General features: G+C 50.5%; 1 protein-coding gene across 9 annotated transcripts in view; it reads right to left on the bottom strand.

Annotated features, from left to right (window-relative positions):
- LOC106009380 (axonemal dynein light chain domain-containing protein 1-like) overlaps positions 1–23,749 on the bottom strand; it is a 113,434-nt gene that overhangs the window by 26,481 nt on the left and 63,204 nt on the right. For all 9 annotated transcript variants that reach the window (XR_015448515.1, XR_015448516.1, XR_015448519.1 and 6 more), the window contains one exon: positions 1–23,749. This exon is cut by the window's left edge and continues 26,481 nt beyond it. Coding sequence is in view for 6 of the 9 variants with exons in the window: in XM_087204245.1 (XP_087060371.1) it covers positions 23,498–23,749 (252 nt within the window). In the remaining 3 variants the exon portion in view is untranslated.

Below are 23,749 nucleotides of genomic sequence, written 5' to 3'. Positions count from 1 at the left end.
ATTCCAGACAGGCACATATGTGGACACCATTGTGGGGTCCCTTTTCACACGGGGAAGACACCCATCCAGCCTGTAGCAGACAGGTACACCTGTGGACACTGTCACAGGGTTCCTCACTGTGGGCAACATGCCAATCTACCCCATTCCAGACAGACAAACCTGTGGATGCCAACATGGGGTCCCTTGTCATGAGGAAAATGCCACTCCATCCCATTCCAGACAGGCAAACCAGTGGAAGCTGTCATGGGGTCCCTTGTTGAGGGGAACACACCAATCCAGCCCATTTCAGAAAGGCACAACTGTGGATGCAAGCATGGTGTCTCTCGTCATGGGGAACACACCAATCCACCCAATTCCAGACAGGCAAACCTGTGCAAACTGTAGCAGGGTCCCTTGATGCAGGGACATGCTGATACAGCCCATTCCAGAAAGGCACACCTGTGGACACCATCGTGGCATCTCTCATCATGGAGCATATGGTGATCCATGCCATTTCAGACAGGCAAAACTTTGGACATTGTCGCGGCATCCCTTATCACAGGGAACATGACACTCCATCCCTTTCCAGACAGACACACCTGTGGACACTGTAGTGGGGTCCAGCGTTGGGGGAACACAGAGGTACAGACAGTTCCAGACAGGCACATTTTTGGAAACCTTTGTGGGGTCCTTTGTCAAGGAGAAAATTCCAATCCAGGCTGTTCCAAAGAGGTACACCTGTGGACACCATTGCTAGATCCCTCATCATAGGGAACAAGTCAATCCAGGCCATTCCAGACAGGCACAGCTTTGGATGCTGTTGCGAGGTCCCTCATCATGGGGAACACGTCACTCAAGCCCATACCAGACAGACAAACCTGCGGTCGCCATCATGGGGTCCCTCATTGCAGGGAACAGGCTGAACCATCCCATTCCAGACAGGCACAGCTATGGACAAAGTCATGTTGACCCTAGTTGTGGGGAACATCCTGCTCCAGCCTGTTCCATTAGGCACACCTGTGGACGTCATTGCAGGGTCCTTCGTCATGGGGAACACTCTCCTCCATCCTTTCCCAGACAGGTACACCTTTGGACACAGTCATGGGGTCCCTCATCAGAGGGAACACGCTGCTCCAGCCCATTAAAGACATGCACACCAGGGGACACCATCATGGGGTTCCTCGTCATGGGGAACACACCGATCCATCTCACTCCAGAGTGGCACACATGTGGATGATGTTGCAGGGTACCTCATTGTGGGGAACACACCTATGCAGCCCAGTAGAGACAGGCACACATGTGGATGCCATTGCGGGTTCCCTCATTGTGAGGAACACCCTGATCCAATCCCTTTCAGACAGACACACATGGGGAAAATGTCATGGTGTCTCTCATCGTGGGGAACACACCGATCCACCAAATTCCAGACAGGCAAACCTGTGGAAAATGTAGCAGGGTCCCTCAATGCAGGAAACACACTGATACAGCCCATTCCAGAAAGGTACACCTGTGGACACCATTGTGGCATCTCTCATCACAGGGCATATGCTGATCCATGCCATTCCAGACAGGCAAATCTTTGGACATCGTTGTGAGGTCCCTTGTCACAGGGAACATGCTGCTCCAGCCCTTTCCAGACAGGCACACCTGTCCATATCAGTGTGGGGACCCTCGTGGTGGGGAACATGCTGCTCGAGCCCATTCTAGACAGGCACATCTATGGATGCCATCACAACTTCCCTCTTTGCAGGGAACATGCCAATCAAACTCATTCCAGATAGGCACACCTGTGGATGCCATCATGGTGTCTCTTGTCATGGGGAACACAGCAATCCACCCAATTCCACACAGGCAAACCTGTGGACACTGTCGCAGGGTCCCTTGTCATAGGGAACATGTCACTCCAGCCCTTTCCAGACAGGCATACTTGTCAACAATGGTGCAGGGCTCCTTGTTGTGGGGAACATGCTGTTCCAGCCCATTACAGATAGACACACCTGGGGACGCCATCATGGTGTCTCTTGTCACGGGGAACACACTGATCCACCCCATTCCAGACAGGGAAAACTGGGGACACCATCGTGGCATCCCTCAATGCAGGGAACATGCCAATACAGCCCATTTCAGAAAGGCACAACTGTGGACACCATCGAGGTGTCTCTTGTTGCGGGGCACATGCTGCTCCATGCCATTCAAGACAGGTAAATCTTTAGACAATGTTGCGGGGTCCCTTGTCACAGGGAACATGCTGCTGCAGCCCTTCCTGGACAGGCACACCTGTCAACGATGGCACAGGGCCCCTCGTCAAGGGGAATATGCCAATCAAACCCGTACCAGACAGGCACACTGGAGGATGCTGCTTTGGTGTCTCTCAATGTGGGAAACACACTGATCCATCTCAATCCAGACCAGCACACCTGTGGATGCTGTCACAGGTTCCCTAATCACGAGGAACATGCTGATCGAGACCATTCCAGACAGGCACACCTGTGGAACCCAACACGGTGTTCCTCATCACAGGGAACACACCACTTGAGCCCATTCCAGACTGACACACTTGTGGACATTATTGTGTGGTCCCTGACCATGGGGAACTCGATGCTCCAGCCCATTCCAGACATGTGCACCAGTGGACGCCATCGTGGGTGTCCTCATCACAGGGAACACGTCGATCCATCTCACTCCAGACCGGCACACAGGTGGATGTCACAGGTTACCTCGTCATGGGGAACACGCCTATCCAGCCCGTTAGTCAGGCACACATGTGGACACCATTGTGGGTTCCCTCATTGTGGGGAACACTCCCCTCCAGCCTGTTACAGACAGACACAACTGTGGACACCATTGCAGGGTCCCTCTTCATGAGGAACATGCTGATCCATGGTGTTCCAGACAGGCACAACTGAGGACAACATCGTGAGGTCACTCATTGTGGGGAACATGCCAATCCAACCCGTACCAGACAGGCACACCAGAGGATACTGTTGTGGTGTCTCTTGATGTGGGGAACACACCAATCGACCCAGCCCGATCCAGACAGGCACACGTGGACCTGTCGCGGGGTACTTTGTCACGTGGAACACACTGCTCCAGCCTTTTACACACAGGCATACATTTGGATGCTGTTGTGGGGTCCCTAGTGCCTGGGAAAATGCCGCTTCAGCCCATTCCAGACAGGCACACCTGTGCACACCATCCCAGTGTCCCTGGTCACAGGGAACATGGCCCTCCAGCCCACTCCAGAGAGGCACAACTGTGGATGCCATCATGGGGTCCCCCATTGCGGGGTCCCTCATTGCGGGGAACAGGCCACACTATCCTGTTCCAGACAGGCACACATGTGGACGAAGTTACAGGGACTCTAATTGTGGGAAACATGACACTCCAGCCCATTACATACAGGCACAACTGTGGATGCCATCATGGGATCCTTCATCATGGGGAACACTCAGCTCCTGCCCACTCCACACAGGCACACCTGTGGATGCCAACACAGGGTCCATAGTCATGGGGCACACACTATTCCAGCCCCTTCCAGATAGGCACATCTGTGGACACCGTCATGATGCCCCTCATCATGGGAAACATGCACCTTCAGCACATTCCAGACAGGTACACCTGTGGATGCTGTTGAGGGTTCCACATTGAGGGAAAAAACAGATCCATCCCTTTCCAGAAAGACACACCTGTGGATGCTGTCGAGGCATCCCTCATTGAGGGAAACACACCAATCTAACCCATCCCAGACAGGCACACCAGCAGATGACGTCATGGTGGCTCTCGTCACAGGCAACACACCAATCCACACAATTCCAGACAGGCAAAACTGGGGACACCATCATGGGGTCCCTCAAAGCAAGGAACATGCTGATACAGCCTGTTGCAGAAAGGCACACCTGTGGACACTGGCGAGGCATCTCTCATTGCAGGGCACATGCCAATTCATGCCATTCCAGACAGGCAAATATTTGGACACTATTTCGGGGTCTCTTGTTGCAGGGGACATGCTACTCCAGCCCTATCCTGACAGACACACCTGGCAATGAAGGCGTGAGGTTCCTCTTCAAGGGAAACATGCCAATCCAGCCCCTTCCAGACAGGTGCAACTGTGGATGCCATCATGGAATCCCTCATTGTGAAAAACACTTACCTCCAGCCCATTCCAGACAGGCACATATGTGGATGATGTCGCAGGGTCCCTCATCATGGGGGACATGTCAATCCATGCTGTTCCAGAGAGGCACAATTGAGGACAACATCACGGGGTCACTCATCATGAGGAACATGCCAATCCAACCTGTACCAGACAGGCACACCAGAGGATGCTGTCTCATGGTTCTTCATCATGAGGAACATGCTGATCCACCCCTTTCCAGACAGGCACACCTGTGGATGCCATTGGGGTACTTCATAGCAGCGAACATGCCACTCCAGCTGGTTCCAGACAGGCACACTTGTGGACGATATCACAGGGTTCCTCATCACAGGGAACATGCTGATATATCCCACTTCAGACAGGCACACATGTGGATGTCATCACAGGGTACCTTGTTGTAGGAAACATGCCTTTCCAGCCCATTAAAGGCAAGCATACCTGTGGACGCCACTGCAGTATCCCAAGACTTGGTGAAAACACCGCTCCTGCCCATTTCTGACAGCCACACCTGTGGACACCGTCACAGGTTCCCTCACCACAGGTAAGATGTCGATCCAGACCATTCCAAACAGGCATACATGTGGACTTCATCATGGCATCTCTCATTTCAGGGAACACACCAATCCACCCCCTTCCAGACAGGCAAAACTATGGACACTGTCACAGGGTCCTTCAATGGGGGAACATGCCAACACAGCACATTCCTGAAAGGCACAGCTGTGGACCCCATCATGGCATCTCTTGTCACGGGGCACATGCTAATCCACCCTATTCCAGACAGGCAAACCTGTGGAAACCATCGCAGGATCCCTTGCCACAGGGAACATGTTGCTCCAGCCCTTTCCACACAGGCACACCTGTGGACGATGGCTTGGGGTCCCTCATTGTGGGGAACATGCTGCTCCAGCCCATTCCAAAGAGCCACACCTGTGGACGCCATTGCAGGGTCCCTCCTCATGGGGAACATGCTGCTCCATCCTCTTCCAAAAAGGCACACCTGTGGACAGCATCACAGGGTCCCGGGTGGAGGGAATACGCAGCTACAGACAGTTCCAGAGAGGCACATTTGTGGAAACCATCGTGGGGTCCATTGTTGAGGAGAACATGCCAATGCAGGCCATTCCAAACAGGTACACCTGTGGACACCATTGCTAGATCCCTCGCCACAGGGAACAAGTCAATCCGGGCTGTTCCAGACAGGCACAGCTTTGGACGCTGTCGCTGGGTCCCTCATCATGGGGAACACATCACTTGAGCTCATGCCAGACAGGTACACCTGTGGATGCCATCATGGATTCCCACATCATGGGGAACATGCTATTTCATCCCGTTCCAAACAGGCACACCTGTGGATGCCATTGTGGGGTCACTAATTGTGGGGAACATGAAGCTCTAGCCCATTCCAGACAGACATACCTGTGGACATGGTTTGTGGAGAGCGAAGGGTTAAAACAACCTTGAAAGACCTCTGAGTCTCTTGAGAACATAATGAATCCTGGATATGCAGCTGGCACAAAAACAAGGATGGTTACTTGTAACGAGAGTGGTTAAATAGAAAGAGTTCGAATGTCTGCAGTGCAAGGGAGCATTATTCCCAGAGTTGTAAAGATACATTTGACCTTTTCCCTGGAAAATAATTAGTCGCCAAATTATGTACAGAGGAGGGGTTGGGGGTTGTGGAAAAGGTATATAAAGGGCAATAAAGTGGGAAGAGGGGTCTCTCCTCTGCCTCTCTCTCCTTTTTCTTTTCCTCAGAGGTTGTGTTTTTCTTTCATCCTCTCCCCTCTCTCAGGTACTGTTCAACTAGTGACGGCTGACACCATCACAAGTGGCGCCCAAACAGGGACCTGAGCATGGAGGACAAGGTGAAGGACTTCGCCAGACTGTGAGCTCGTATAAGTAAGTAGGGGGCGGTGATATAAGATATAAGGACTACTAGTAGTCGGATGCTATAAGATATGCGGACTACTAGTAGTCGGATGCTGTTTGCTCAGATATTAAAAAGGATGCTTCAGTCCCGTGGAGCTAAGGTAGGGCAACAGCAGTTATGTCATTTTTTAGAATTTGTGGAGAGAGTCTGCCCATGGTTTCCTGAGGAGGGATCAATTAATTTGGAACTTTGGCTAAAAGTCGGGAAACAATTACGAGATTATTATGATCAGGAAGGGCCTTCCAAATTCCCTGTTGATGTGTTTAGCCTTTGGGGTCTTAAAAGGAGAGCTTAGATCCTCGTCAAGGGACTTTAGTGGGTAACTCACAAACAGATGCAGTTGCCTCTAGTCCGGAGGGCATTCGAAATATAGATAAAGAAATTGAGTGCCCTTCTTCAGCCCCCCCTCTTGTGGAAGGTTTAGATGAACCCCTCGACCCCTCTGGTGCCACAGATTTAGAGGAGGAGGCAACTAAGTATAACTATGAGGAATGGCCTCCCTTCTCTCTAATAGCTCTTACTGAAAAAATGAAAATAAAAGATAAAAAAGATAAATCTGAAAATACCCATCCCTCAAATCCTTTAGATATGTTACGGTTTAATTGGAAATGGAAACAAAAGGAACAAGCGCTGTTGAAAAAACGGTCACTTCAGCCCAGCGTCCTGGCAGGGCTTGACTCTTTCCCTGAGGTTGCTCACCGGGATCCTCATCTAGATTCCCCTCCTGTCCCACGACTCTCATCCCCAGCGCTCCGCCCTCTCTCGGCCCTGCAGGCTACTTTACAGGTGGCCGCCAAGAGAGGGGAGGATCTGGCTGGGTTCCAAATGGTCTGTCCTGTTTTTGAGAAACCAGATCAACAAGGGCAAATGGTCCGCGTTCATAGACCTCTTCCTTTTAAACAACTTAAGGAGCTAAAAGTTGCTTGTGCTCAGTATGGCCCTACAGCCCCTTTTACCCAGGCTATGCTGGAGTCTTTAAGCTTCGGTGCTCTCCCTCCTGGGGATTGGAAACAAATAGCTAGAGCTTGCCTCTCTGGTGGAGATTATCTATTGTGGAAGACAGAGTTCGCTACTTCCTTATCAAGGACTTGGAGTTCTTTTTATATTTACAGGTATAAAAGCACTTTCATTCCTTCTGATTCTAATCTCAAGAGATCTCTGTTAATTGACTATTCCAAAGTTTTTGACCAGTCATACAATTATGAATCTAATAATCATAAAAAGGATATTATGATTCAATTAGGCTAAATATATTTGAGTGCACTCTAATTTTATAAATTGTCTTATATGTTTGTCTGTTGTCTGTTGTTTGTCTGTTTGTACAGTTGAGCTCAATTTTCTTTTCCTTTTAACCTTTTGAAAAAAAAAATTTTTTTTAAAAAAAAGATATTCACCTATTGTTAAATTGGCTTACAGATAAATGTTATTAAAGACATGCCCTCCTTCCCAGGTTGCTAACTGATCAAAGTGTCACCGAGATTTATTTTATAAAAATAATGTGTATTGTCACCTACATGCAATAATCAAATTGCAATAAACAGTTGTAAAATAAGAAGCTATATATATTCTTATTCTTTGTTTGTCAAAGTAAATAGAGATTGTGGGTACTCCCTTTGGTGAATAAAGAAGTGGCCACCCAGAAAATAATTATTCTGGTCTTAATTCACTAAAGGGACCCCCTAGTAATTTTTGTAATCTTATGGGAGACACATCGTAACAAATATTGTCTCAATATGTTATAAATTGATTACATTGGTTATCATTGATGTTTAAGCGCTAAATATGTTATTGTAAAATGTTTACATTGGTTAAGTTCTAAATATGTTATTGTAATATGTCCACATTGGTCATCCTCAAAAGCTTAATTTGTGTGTCATCAAAAAGAGAGTGTTATTAGAAAGATGGTTTTGGTACCAAACTACAGTAAAGAACATAAGGTTTTATGTAACTATGATATTTATTACTGCTCCTTTTCTGGTGTTCAAAATGTATTCATGCCCTCTAATTATGTGGGTCTTCCAACATATTGTTTATGGTAATAACCTTTTGATTCGGGTATTTGCCCTTCTCTTATGCTCCAGCCACTTGTGATAATGGGCACACTTGTATGCTGATATATTTTCCTTAGATGACATCCTATAAAAAAGCTACTAGAATTGTTGCCCCTGCACAACTGCAATTAGCATGGCAACACCATGCTATTCACCATCAAAATAGTCATAGCCTGTGCTACCAATTTGGCCTTAGGCGTGAGGCTGCTAGGCAAATTGTCAAACAGTGTGCTCATTGTCCACTTCTCTCTACCATCCCCAATTATGGAGTTAATCCCCGAGGTCTTAAACCCAATCAATTGCGGCAGATGGACGTTACTCATATTTCTGAGTTTGGAAAACAGAAATATGTTCACGTCAGTGTTGATACTTTTTCAGGCTTCATCATGGCTACTGCTCTTCAAGGTGAAGCTACAAAACATGTTATCTCCCACTGTTTATGTTGTTTTTCCATGGTCGGTCTACCTCAAATTATTAAAACAGATAATGGCTCTGGATATACCAGTAAACAATTTTCTCAATTCTGCATGCATCTACAAATTTTACATAAAACTGGTATACCCTATAATCTCCAGGGACAGAGGATTGTTGAACAAGCTCATAATACTCTTAAACATCAGCTTCAAAAAATAAAAAAGGGGGAATTATACCCCTTATCTCCCCAGAATCTTCTAAATCATGCCCTTTTCATTTTAAATTTTCTTACCTTGGATGCACAGAAACTAACACCTGCTGATCGATTATGGCATCCAAATACAAAAACATCCTATGCACAAGTAAAATGGAAAGACCCCCTCACGGGCCAATGGAATGGTCCTGATCCTATACTAATCTGGGGACGAGGGCATGTCTGTGTTTTTCCACAGAATGAAGACAGTGTGCCAGGTGGATGTCTCTTCAACAGAATCTCTTCCTCCTCATAATGATGGCCACAATGACCAGATGTGAGATGTTCTGGGCTTATGTTCCTGACCCTCCGCTTCTCCATCCTGTTACCTGGGAAGACCCACCAATTTCTGTGTATGTAAATAATACTCGTATTACAGGACCACCCGCAAATGATCACATAAAGGAAGATAAAAAATTTAATTATACATTTGCAGGGAAAGGTAGAGGAGTTCCTATATGTTTTTCTTTAAATGGAACTGTCTCCGGATGTTTAAATGTCACTTGGGACTGATGGACTCAAGGTTCCTTATATGGCAATAATGGACATAATATTCATCTGCCCTGGCCTTCTTGTGGTGGTCCCTTGGTCCCGATTGACATGCTGCCCCAAGGATATCTCCCCTGTATGAATAAGACTGAAATAAGTAATAGAATAATACCTTGGCACCAGTGTGTGGTACAGCGGCCTGCAATCTACAACTTTACTAACAGATCTGAAGTCCTACAAGATTGGAGTGCTCAACTGGATAATTGTCAGGGAGGCACTGCTATGGAACAACAGTTAACTGTGGGACTCTGGTGATCGCCTCCTGGTCCTTTCCAACCAATGTTGTGGAAGTTGATGGTTGCCATGGGTGGAATAAAAAGAATAGGTGTTGGGGTCAACCAAGAAGGGGATGCATTGGAAGGAAATATTACAGCTTGTGTGCCCCCATCATATTTGCTCTTATTAGGAAATTTTAAGATTGAGTATAAAAATGAAACTCGTCAATTTGATGTAATATGTGATAATTGTATATTGTCAAATTGTGTGAAATTTGGTTATCAAAATGTTTTAATAATTCATCAGCCTTCTTTTGTAATGTTGCCAGTTAACCTTTCAGAACCATGGTATGCAGAAAAAGGACTTCAAATATTGGAAAGTCTAAATGGTCTGTTAAAAAGAGAAAAAAGGGTGGCTGGCATGACTGTAGCCGGAATTGTCACTTTTATAGCATTTCTGACTAGCTTATCTACCGCCGCAGTTGCTTTATCTCAGTCTGTACAAACCGCAACTTTTGTAGATAATCTTTCAATGAATGTGTCTCAAGCCTTAGAGTTACAGGAAGACATTGATGTAAAAATGGAAAAAAAGTTAAATGCTCTTTTTGACACGGTAATATATTTGGGACGCTCCCTTGAAGCTCTCAAACATAGAAACCGTTTACAGTGCCATGCAGAATATCATTGGATTTGTGTCACTTCACTAGCTTATAATGTGACAGATTATAATTGGTAAATGATCCAGGACCATCTAAAAGGGGCATGGTTGCATGGCAATGAAGCCTCCGACCTAGTAAAGCTCCATCAACAGATATTGAGCATTCAATAAACAGGGAAAATAAGCCTGTCACCTATACAGGTGGCACAGTCCCTTTATGACTATTTAAAAACATTGGTGCCTTCCTCACTTTTTGCCAAACAAATAGTGATAGGCCTTGGACTACTGACAGGTGGATTTCTGTTTATGTTTCTTCTTTTTGTGATATTCAGCCAATGTGTTCAATCCATGTTTTCAACAATGGCTGTTCAATTACATCATCAAAAATTGATCTCCCTTAAGTAAGAGGCCGGTTAGTCAATGACGGGTTTGAGACCAGGAGAATCTCTTACCAACCTAAGACAGGGAAGGTTCTCTTCCCAATGACGGGTAAGGTGAGATTCTGTCCTAGGATCTCACCTAAGACAGACACGGTCATCTAATAAATAAAAAAGGGGGAGTTGTGGAGAGCGAAGGGTTGAAACAACCTTGAAAGACCTCTGAGTCTCTTGAGAACATAATGAATCCTGGATATGCAGCTGGCACAAAAACAAGGATGGTTACTTGTAATGAGAGTGGTTAAATAGAAAGAGTTCGAATGTCTGCAGTGCAAGGGAACGTTATTCCCAGAGTTGTAAAGATACATTTGACCTTTTCCCTGGAAAATAATTAGTCGCCAAATTATGTACAGAGGAGGGGTTGGGGGTTGTGGAAAAGGTATATAAAGGGCAATAAAGTGGGAAGAGGGGTCTCTCCTCTGCCTCTCTCTCCTTTTTCTTTTCCTCAGAGGTTGTGTTTTTCTTTCATCCTCTCCCCTCCTCTCAGGTACTGTTCGACTAGTGACGGCTGGCACCGTCACAATGGTTGCAGGGTCCCTCACTGCAAGGAACATGTCACTCCAGCCCGTTCTAGCCAGGCACACCTGTGGATGCTGTCGTGGGTCCCTCGTTGTGGAGAACATGCCACATAGCCTGTCATAGACAGGCACAACTGTAGACACCATCATGGGGTCCCTCATCGAGGGGAACAGGCTGCACCATCCCATTCCAGACAGGTACAGCTGTGGATGAAGTCAAGTTGACCCTAGCTGTGGGGAACATGCCCCACCAGCCCATTCCATTCAGGCACACCTGTGGATGTCGTTGCGAGGTCCCTCATCATGGGGAACACACTGCAACAGCCCATTCCAGACAGGCACACCTGTGGATGCTGTTGCAAGGTCCCTCATCATAGGGAACACTCTCCTCCATCCTATTCCAGACAGGCACACCTGTGGATGCAGTCATGGGTCCCTCATCATGGGAAACATGAAAATCTAGGCTGTTCCAGACAGGGACACCTGTGGAAGCCATCACGGAGTTCTTCATCACAGGGAACATGCCATTTGAGCCCACTCCAGACTGACACAATTGTGGATGTCATTGTGGGGTCCCTGGTCACAGGGAACAGGCCTCTCCAGCCTGTTCCAGACATGCACACCAGTGGATGCTGTCATGGGGTTTGTCATCATGGGGAACATGCCGATCTAACCCATTCCAGACAGACACACCTAGGGACACTATCATGGTGTCTCTCGTCATGGGGAACACACCAATCCACCCCATTCCAGACAGGGAAAATGGGACACCATCGTGGGGTCCCTCAATGCATGGAACATGCCAATACAGCCCATTTCAGAAAGGCACAACTGTGAACACAGTCGAGGCATTCTTCATTACAGGGCACATGCTGATCCATGCCATTCTAGTCAGGCAAGTCTTTGGACACCATCGCGAGGTCTCTTGTCGCAGGGAACATGTTGCTCCAGCCCTTTCTGGACACGCACACCTGTCAACGATGGCATGGGGTCCCTCTTCATGGGAAACATGCCGACCGAGCCCCTTCCAGACTAGTGCAACAGTGGACACCATTGCGGGATCCCTCGTCGTGGGGAAGACTCCCCCCAGCCTGTTCCAGACAGGCACACCTGTAGACACCATTGCAAGGTCCCTCATCACAGGGAACATGTCAACCCATGCTGTTTCAGACAGGCACAACTGAGGATGATATTGCAGGGTCACTTGTCATGGGGAACATGCCAATCCAACCCATACCAGAAAGGCATACCAGAGGATGCTGTTGTGGTGTTTCTCAATGTGGGGAACACACCAATCCATCTTGCTCCAGACTGGCACACCTATGGATGCCATCGTGGGTTCCCTCATCACGGGGAACATGCCGATCCAGAGCAATCCAGACAGGCACACATGTGAATGACGTCGTGGTATCTCTCATTGTGAGGAACACACTAATCCACCCCCTTCCAGACAGGCAAACATATGGAGACCATCATGGGGTCCTTTGATGGGGGAACACACCAACACAACCTGTTCCTGAAAGGCACAGCTATGGACCCCGTTGTGGCATCTGTCGTCGTGGGGCACATGCCAATCCTCCCTATTCGACACAGACAAACCTGTGGACACCATCGCAGGATCTCTTGTCGCAAGGAGCATGCTGCTCCAGCCCTTTCCAAAAAGGCACACCTGTGGAAGCCATTGCAGAGTTCCTTGTCACGGGGAACATGTCACTTGAGCCCATTACAAACTGACGGACTTGTGGATGTCGTCGTGGGGTTCCTGATCATGGGAAATTCGATGCTCCAGCCCATTCCAGACATGCATACCAGTGGACACCATTGTGGGGTTCCTCATTGCGGGCAAGATGCTGAGCCATCTCACTCCAGACCAGCATAAATGTGGACAACATTGCAGTGTGCCTCCTCGTGGGGAACACGTCTATCCAGCCCATTAGAGACAGGCACACATGTGGATGGGATGCCATCACTGGTTTCCTCATCATGGGGAACATGCCGATCCAACCCATTCCAGACAGGCACATGTGGAAGTCATCATGGTGTCTCTCGTCATGGGGAACACACTGACCAACACAATTCCAGAAAGGCAAAACTGTGGAAACCATCGCAGGGTCCCTTGATGCAAGAAACACACTGATACAGCCTGTTCCAGAAAGGCACCTATGAATACCATGGTGGCCTGTTATCGCGGGTCACATGCCAATACATGCCATTCCAGACAGGCAAATCTTTGTGCACCATTGCGGGATCCCTTGTCACAGGGAACATGCCACTCCAGCCCTTTCCAGACAGGCACACTTGTTGATGTCAGCATGGGGCCGCTCATTGTGGGGAACATCATGCTCCAGCCCATTCCAGACAGGCAGATCTGTGGATGCTGTTGCAGGTAACACACTGATCCAACCCATTCCACTCAGACACACCTGGGGACGACATCATGGGGTCTCTCGTCACTGGGAACACAGCAATTCACCCCATTCTAGACAGGCAAAACTGGGGACACCATCCTGGGGCCCTTCATGCAGGGAACATGCTGATATATCCTGTTTCAGAAAGGCACACCTGTGGACACTTTTGAGGTGTCTCTCATCGCAGAGAACATGCTGCTTGAGCCTGTCACAGAGAGGCACAACTATAGACACAGTCATGGGGTCCCTCATTGAGGGGAACAGGCTGCACTATCCCATTCCAGACAGGCAAAGCTGTGGACGAAGTCCTGTTGACCCTAGCTGTGGGGAAAATGCCTCTCCAGCCCATTTCATTGAGGCACAACTGTGGATGTCATCGTGAGGTCCCTCATCATGTGGCGCACACTGCAACAGCCCATTCCAGACAGGCACACCTGTTGATGCTGTTGTGGGGTCCCTCATCATGGAGAACACTCTCCTTCATCCCACTCCAGACAGGCACATCTTTGGATGCAGTCACAGGGTCCCTCATCATGGGGAACATGCCTCTCCAGGCTGTTCCAGACTGGCACACCTGTGGAAGCCATCGTGGAGTTCCTCATCAAGGGGAACACACCATTTGAGTCCATTCCAGACTGATACACTTGTGGACAATGTCATGAGGTCCATGATTGCAGGGAATAGGCCTCTCCAACCTGTTCCAGACATGTAAACCAGTGGACTCTGTTGTGGGGTTTGTTGTTGCAGGGAACATGCTGATCCATCTCGCTCCAGACTGGCACACATGTGGATGAATTCTCAGGGTACCTCATCATGGGGAACATGCTGATCCAACCCGTTCCAGACAGGCACACCTGTGGATGCTGCCATGGTGTCTCTCATCCTGGGGAACACACCAATCCAAATATTCCAGACAGCAAACTCATGGAAACCATTGCACAGTCCCTTGATGCAAGGAACACACTGATACAGCCCGTTCCAGAAAAGGCACACCTGTGGACAGCATCACGGCATCTCTCATTGCGGGGCACGTGCCGATCCACACCATTACATACAGGCAAATCTTTGGACACTGTTGTGGTGTCCCTTGTCACAGGGAGCATGCTGTTCTAGCCCTTTCCAGACAGGCACACCTGTCAATGTCAGTGCGGGGACCCTTGTTGTGGGGAACATGCTGCTCTAGACTGTTCCAGACAGCCACAACTATGGATGCCATTGCAGGTTCCCTTGTCATGGGAAACACGCCAATCAAACCCATTCCAGACAGGCACACCTGTGGACTCCATCATGGTGTCTCTCGACAGGGAGAACACAGAAATCCACCCAATTCCAGACATGCAAACCTGTGGATACTGACGCGGGGTTGCTCAATGCAGGGAACACACTGATACAGCCCATTTCAGAAAGGGACACCTGCAGGCATCATCATGGCATCTCTCATTGTGGGACACATGCTGATCCATGACATTGCAGACAGGCAAATCACTGGACACTGTCGTGGGTTCCCTCATCAAGGGGAACATGATGATCCAGTCCGTTCCAGACAGGCAAACATGTGGATGATGTCGTGGCATCTCTTGCAAATGGGAACACACCAATCCACCCCCTTCCAGACAGGCAAACCTATGGACAATGTTGTGGGGTCCTTCGATGTGGGCACACACCAAAACAGCCCATTCCTGAAAGGCAAAGCTGTGGACCCTGTCATGGCATCTCCCATCATGGGGCACATGCCAATCCACCCCATTCGAGACAGGCAAACATGTGGACATCGTCATGGGGTCCCTTGTCACAGGGAACATGCTGCTCCAGCCCTTTCCAGACAGGCACACCTGTCAATGATGGCACGGGGCCTCTCGTTGTGGGGAACATGCTGCTCCAGTCCATTCCAGGCAGGCACACCTTTGGACAACGTTGCGGGTTCCTTCCTTGCAGGGAACACACCAATCCAACTCGTTCCAGACACCCCTGGGGACTCCATCATGATGGTCTCTCTTCACGGGGAACACACTGATCCACCAAATTCCAGACAGGCAAACCCGTGGAAACTGTCACGGGGTCCCTTGATGCAAGGAACATGCCGATACCACCCATTCCAGAAACACACCTGGGGATACCATTGTGGCATCTCCCATCATGGGGTACATGCCTATCCATGCCATTCCAGACAGGCAAATCTTTGGAAACTGTCATGGAGTTCCTTGTTGCAGGGAACATGCTGCTCCAGCCCTTTGCAGAAAGGCACACCTGTCGATGTGGGTGCGGGGACCCTCATTGTGGGGAACATGCTGTTCCACCCCTTTTCAGACTGGGACACCTGTGGATGCCATCACAGGTTCCCTCATCACAGGGAACACACTGATCAAACCAGTTCCAGATAGGCACACTTGTGGATGCCACCATGGTGTCTCTCATCGTGGGGAACACAGCAATCCACCCAATTCCACATAGGCAAAACTGTGGGCACCATCACGGGGTCCCTTGTCACAGGGAACATGCCACTCCAGCCTTTTCCAGACAGGCAAACATGATGATGGCGCGGTGCCCCTTACTGTGGGGAACATGCTGCTCCAGCCTATTCCAGACAGGCACACATTTGGACAACGTTGCGGGTTCCCTCAATGCAGGGAACACGCCAATCCAACACATTCCAGACAGACACACCTGGGGACACCATCATGGTGGTCTCTCTTCACGGGGAACACACCAATCCACCAAATTCCAGACAGGCAAACCTGTGGAAACCATCACGGGGTCCCTTCATGCAGGGAACATGCCAATACAGCCAGTTCCAGAAATGTACACCTGTGGACACCATTGTGGCATTTACCACTGTGAGGCACATGCTAATCCATGCCATTCTAGACAGGGAACATACTGCTCCAGCCCTTTCCATACAGGCACACTTGTCTATGTTGGCACGGGGACCCTCATTGTGGGAAACATGCTGCTCCAGCCCATTCCAGATAGGCACACATATGGATGCCATCAAGGGTTCCCTTGTCACGGGGAGCTTACTGATCATACATGTTCCAGACAGGCACACCTATGGATGCCATAATGGTGTCTCTCCTCATGGGGAACACAACGATCCACCCAATTCCACACAGGCAAACCTGTGGACACCGTTGAGGGGTCCCTTGTCACTGCTCCAGCCCTTTCCAGGCAGGCACACCTGTCAATGATGGTGCAGGGCCCCTCACTGTGGGGAACATGCTGCTCCAGCCCGTTCCAGACAGGCACACCTTTGGATGCCTTTGTGGGTTCCCTCGTTTTGGGAAACATGCCAATCTATCCTGTTCTAGACAGACACACCTGGGGACACCATCATGGTGTCTCTCATCACTGGAAACACACCGATCCACCCCATTCCAGACAGGGAAAACTGGGGACACCATCGTGGGGTCCCTCAATGCAGGGAACATGCCGATACAGCCCGTTTCAGAAAGGCACAACTGTGGACACCATCAAGGTGTCTGTCACAGGGCACATGCCAATCCATACCATTCCTGACAGGTAAATCTTTGGACACCATTGTGGGGTCCCTTATCACAGGGAACATGCTGCTCGAGCCCTTTCTGGACAGGCACACCTGTCAACAATGATGTGTTGTCCCTCGTTGTGGGAAACATGCAGATCCCACTCCTTCCAGACTGGCACAACAGTGGACACCGTTGCGGGATCCCTCATCATGGGGAAAACTCCCCTCTAGCCCATTCCACACAGGCACACCTGTGGACACCATTGCAGGGTCCCTCATCATGGGGAACATGTCAATTCAACCCGCACCAGAAATGCACACCAGTGGATGCTGTTGTGGTGTCTCTCAATGTGCGGAACACAGCAATCCATCTCGCTCCAGACAAGCAAACCTATGGACACTGTTGCAGTGTCCTTCAATGGGGGAACACACCAACACAGCCCGTTCCTGAAAGGCACAGTGGTGGACCCCATTGTGGTATCTTTTGTCATGGGACACATGCCAATCCACCCCATTTGAGACAGGCAAACCTGTGGACACTGTCGTGGGATCCCTTGTCACAGGGAGCATGCTGCTCCAGCCCTTTACAAACAGGCACACCTGTGGACGATGGTGAGGGATCCCTCATCCCGGGGAATATGCCGCTCCAGCCTGCTGCAGACAGGCACACCTGTGGAAGCCATTGCGGAGTTCCTCCTCAAAGGGAACATACCACTTGAGCACATTCCAGACTGACACACTTGTGGATGTCATCACAGGGTCCCTGATCACAGGGAACTCGATGCTCCAGCCCATTCCACATATGCACATCAGTGGACGTCATCGTGGGGTTCTACATCATGGGGAATATGCTGATGCATCTCGCTCCAGACTGGCACACATGTGGATGACATCAGAGAGTACCTTGTCATGGGAAAAATGCCCATCCAGCTCGATAGAGACAGGCACACATTGTGGACACCATTGCGGGTTCCCTCATCATGGGGATCATGCCAATCCATCAGGCTCCAGACTGGCACACATGTGGATGATGTTGCAGGGTACCTCATCGTGGGGAACACACCTATCCAGCCCGTTAGAGGCAGGCACACATGTGGACACTGACACGGGTTCCCTTGTCATGCGGAACATTCCAATCCAACCCATTCCAGACAGGCACACCTGTGGACAATGTCATGGTGTCTCTTATTGTGGGGAACACACCAATCCACCCAATTTCAGACAGACAAACCTGTGGACACTGTCACAGGGTCCCTCAATGCAGGGAACACGCCAATATGCCCCATTCCAGAAAGGCAAACCTGTGGACACGATCGTGGCATCTTTTGTTATGGGGCACACGCCAATCCATGCCATTCCAGACAGGCAAATCTTTGGACACCATCATGGGGTCCCTTGTCACAGGGAACATGCTGCTCCAGCCCTTTCCAGACAGGCACACCTGTCACCATTGGTGCAGGGTCCCTCATTCTGGGGAACATGCTGCTCCAGCTCATTCCAGACAGGCACACCTGTGGAGGCCATCACGGGTTCTGTCATCATGGTGAACCACGCCGATCCAACCCATTCCAGACAGGCACATCTGTGGACACCGTCATGTTGTCTCTCATCTTGAGGAAGACACAGATCCACCCCATTCCAGAGAGGTAAACCTGTGGACACCATCGCAGGATCCCTCGATGCAGGTAACAGGCTGATACAGCCTGTTCCAGAAAGGCACACCTGTGAACACCGTCCAGGAGTCTCTTGTCATGGGGCAAATGCCAATCCATGCCATTCCAGACAGGCAAAACTTTGGACACCATCATGGTGTCCCTTTTCACAGGGAACATGCCACTCCAGCCCTTTCTGGAGAGGCACACCTGTTGATGGTGGCGCAGGGCCCCTCGTTGTGGGGAACATGCTGCTCCACAGATTCCAGACAGGCACACCTATGGATGTGGTCACTGTGCCCATCATGGGGAACACGCTGATCCAGCCTCTTCCAGTCAGGCATAACTGTGGACGCCATCACGAGGTCTCTCACTGGGGGGAACACACCATTCCAGCCCATTCCAGACAGGCAAACCTGTGGATGACATCTTGGGGTCCCTTGTCATGGGGAACACTCCCTTCCAGCCTGTTCCAGACAGGCACACCGGAGGATGCCTTCACTTTGTCTCTTGACATGGGGAATATGCTGATTCAGCCCTTTCCAAACAGGCACACCTGTGGATGCCATTGTGGCATGCCTAGTACCCGGAAACACACCACTCCAGCCCATTACAGAGAAGCACACATGTGCACACCATCCCAGTGTCCCTGGTCACAGGGAACACAGCCCTCCAGCACATTCCAGAAAGGCACAACTGTGGACACTGTCATGGGGTCCCTCATCATGGGGTCCCTTGTTGTGGGGAACAGGCCACACAATCCTGTGCCAGACAGGCACAACTGTGGACAAAGTCACAGGGACCCTAATTGTGGGGAACATGCTGCTCCAGCCCATAACATACAGGCACACCTTTGGATGCCATTGCAGGGTCCTTTGTCATGGGGAACACTCAGCTCCAGACCATTCCAGATAGGCACACCTGTGTACGCTGTCACAGGGTCTCACTTCATGCAGAACACTCCCCTCCAACCCGTTCCAGACAGGCAAACCTGAGAACACCATGGCAAGGTCCATCATCATGGGCAACAGGCTGCTCCAGCCCATTCCACACAGGCACACTTGTTGATGCCATCATGGCATCTCTCATTACAGAGAACATGCTGATCCACCCCATTCCAGACAGCCAAACCTGTGGACACTGTCACAGGGCCACTCATTGCAAGGAACATGCCACTCCACCCCTTTCCAGACAGGCACAACTGTGGACAATGGCCTGGGGTCCCTCATCATGGGGAACATGCTGCTCTAGCCCATTCCAGACAGGCATACTTGTGGACTCCATCGCGGGGTCCCACCTTGTGGGGAACATGCCATGTGAGTCCATTCCAGGCAGGCACACCTGTGGATGCCATCAAGGGGTCCCTCATTGCGGGGTCCCTCATCATGGGGAACAGGCTGCACCATCCCATTCCAGTCTGGTACACCTGAGGAAGAAGTGACAGGGACCTAGTTGTGGCAAACATGCTGCTCCAGCCTGTTCCATACTGGCACACCTGTGGACATCACAGCTTCCCTCATCATGGGGAACATGCTGCTCCAGCCCAATACAGACAGACACACCTGTGGACGCTGTGGTATGGTTACTCATCCCAGGGAACATGCTGTTCCAGCCCATTTAGGAAAGGCACACCTGTGGATGCAGTCACGGGGTCTCTAGTCATGGGGAACATGCCGCTTCAGCTGGTTCCACACAGGCACATTTGTGGATGCCACCGCGAGGTACATCATCCTGGGGAACATGCCAATCCAGCCAGTTCTAGGCAGGCAAACCTGTGGATGCTGTCACAGGGTTCCTCAAAATGGAGAACACTCCACTCCTGCCCGTTCCAGACAGGCACACATGTGGACAGCATCACAGGGTTCCTTGTCAGAAGAAAACACCCCTCCACCCCATTTCAGACAGGCACACATGTGGATGCTGTCATGGGGTCCCTAGTCAAGGGAAATATGCTGCTCCTGCCCATTCCAGACAGGCACTCCTGTGGATGCCTTGTGGCATATCTCACTGTGGGGAAGACACAGATCTACCCCATTCCAGACAGGCAAAACTGGACACCATTGCAGTGTCCCTTGACATGGGGAATATGCAGATACAGCCTGCTCCAGAAAGGCACACCTGTGGATGCCACCGTGGCTTCTCTTGTCATGGGGAAAATGCCTATCCACCCCATTCCAAACAGGCAAACCTGTGGACACTGTCATGGGGTCCCTTGTTGCCAGGAACGTCCTGCTCCAGCCCTTTCCAGACAGCCACATCTGTGGACACTGGCGTGTGGTCACAGGTCATGGGAACACTCCCCTCCAGCCAGTTCCAGAAAGGCAAACCTGTGGATGCTGTGGCACTGTCCTTCGATGCAAGGAACATGCAGACACAGCCTGTTCCAGCAAGGCACACTTGTGGATGCAATCGTGGCTTCCCTTGTCGCTGGGAACACACTGATCCTGCCTGTTCCAGACAGGCACACCAGTGTACACATTGCAGGCACCCTCGTCATGGGAAATCGCTGCTCCAGCAAGTTCCAGACAGGCACACATGTGGACGTCATCACAGGTTCCCTCATTGCGGGGCACATGATGCTCCATCCCGTTCCAGACAGGCAAACATGTGGATGTGGCAGGGTCCCTCGATGCAGAGAACATGTAGATACAGCCTGTTTCAGAAAGGCACACCTGTGGACACCATCATCGTGTCTCTCATCTCGGGGCACAGGTCAATCCATGCCATTCCAGACAGGCAAATCTTTGGACACTGTCGCGGGGTCCCTTGTCACAGGGAACATGCCACTCTAGCCCTTTCCAGATGGGCACACCTGTTGATGACAGGACGGGGCCCCTCATTGTTGGGAACATGCTGCTCCAGCCCCTTCCAGAGAGCCACACATGTGGATTCCATTGTGGGGTCCCTCGTCATGGGGAAAACGCTGATCCAGGCCCTTCCAGACAGGCAAAAATGTGAAAGCCATCACAAGGTCCCTCCTCGAAGGGAACACACTGCTCCAGCCCATTCCAGACAGGCACAACTGTGGATGGCATTGTGGGGACCCTCATCATGGGGAACACTCCCTTCCAGTCCATTCCAGACAGGCACAACTGTGGATGCCATCACAGGTTCCCTTGTCGTGGAGAACACACCAATCCAACCCATTCCAGAGAGGCACACCTGTGGATGACATCATGGTTTCTCTTGTTGTGGGGAACACACCGATCCACCCAATTCCAGAGAGGCAAACTTGTGGACACCATCACGGAGTCCCTTGACGCAGGGAACATGACAATATGGCCTGCTCCAGAAAGGCACACCTGTGGACACCATCATGGCATCTTTCATCATGGGCCACACATCGATCCATGCCATTGCAGACAGGCAAATCTTTGGACACTGTCACGGTGTCCCTTATGACAGGTAACAAGCCACTTTAGCCCTTTCCAAACAGGCATGCCTGTTGACAATGGTGTGGGGCCCCTCATTGTCGGGAAGATGTTGCTCCAGCCCATTCCAGAAAGGCACACCTGTGGACACCATTGCGTGTTCCCTTGTCATGGGGAACTACCCAATCAAACTTGTTCCAGACAGGCACACCTTGGGACGCTGTCATGGTGTCTCTCATGGGGAACACACCGATCCACCCCATTCCAGATAGGCAAACCCGTGGACAACATGGCAGGGTCCCTTGACACAGAGAACATGCAGATACAGCCTTTTCCAGAAAGGCACACCTGTGAACAACCTTGAGGCATCTCTCGTTGTGGGGCATGTGCCAATTCCATGCCATTCCAGACAGGCAAATCTTTGGACACCATTGCGGGGTCCTTTGTTGTGGTGAACATGCTGTTCCAGCCCTTTCCAGATAGGCACATCTGTTGACGATGGTGCAGGGTCCCTCGTTGTGGGTAACATCCTGCTCCAGCCCATTCCAGACAGGCATACCAGTGGATGCATTCACTCAGTCCCTTGTTGTGGGGAAAATGCTTAGCCAGCCCCTTCCAGAGAGGTGCAATTGTGGACACCATTGCGAGGTCCCTCAACATGGGGAACACACCACTCAAGCCCATTCCAGATGGACAAACCTTTGGACACTTTCACATGGTCCCTCATCATGGGGAACACTTCTCTCCAGCCTGTTCCAGACAGGCACACCTGTGGACCCATCACAGGGTCCCTCACAGTGGAGAATATGCCACTCGAGCCCTTTCCAAACAGGCACATCTGTGGATGCCATTGCAGGGTCTCTAGTACCTGGGAACACACTGCTCAGACTTGTTCCAGACAGGCACAACTTTGCACACCATTGCGGTGCCCCTGGTCACAGGGAATATGGCCCTCCAGCACATTCCAGACAGGCACAACTGTGGATACCATCGTGGGGTCCCTCATCACTGTGAACAGCCCTCACTATCCCATTCCAGACAGGCACACCTGTGGACGAAGACGTGGGGACTCTAATTGTGGGCAACATGCTGCTCCAGCCCTTTCCAGATCAGCACACCTGTCAACAATGGTGAGGGGCTCCTCCTTCTGGGGAGCATGCTGCTCCAGCCCATTCCAGACAGGCACAACTGTGGATGCCTTTGTGGGGTCCCTCATCACAGGGAATACTCCCCTCCATCCGATTCCAGTCAGGCACAACTGAGGACGCCATCGTGGAGTCACTTGTCATGGGGGATATGCCAATTCAAATCATACCAGGCAGGAACACTGGAGGATGCCATCGCGGTGTCTCTCAACATGGGGAACATGCCGATCCAGCCAGTTCCAGACAGGCACACCTGTTGATGCCATCCTGTGGTCCCTTATCATGGGGAACCCTCCCCTCCAGCCCATTCCAGACAGGCAAACCTGTGGATGCCATGGCGGGGTCTCTCATTGCGGGGAACATGCCACTCCAGTCTATTCTGGAAAAGCAGACCTGTGGACGCCATCACGGGGTTCCAGACACAGGGAACACGCTGCTCCAGCCCATTCCAGACAGGCACACCTGTGGAAACTGTCGTGGGGTTCCTCATCACAGGGAACATGCCAATCCATCCCGTTCCAGGCAGGCACAC

The sequence above is a fragment of the Heterocephalus glaber genome, unplaced genomic scaffold, assembly GCF_053883595.1.
Source record: "Heterocephalus glaber isolate CG9 unplaced genomic scaffold, H.glaber_assembly_v1.0 deba00000470, whole genome shotgun sequence".
Classification (NCBI taxonomy): domain Eukaryota; kingdom Metazoa; phylum Chordata; class Mammalia; order Rodentia; family Bathyergidae; genus Heterocephalus; species Heterocephalus glaber.
The sequence above is the reverse complement of the archived record's forward strand: the minus strand, read 5'-3'. Positions and strand labels throughout refer to the sequence as shown.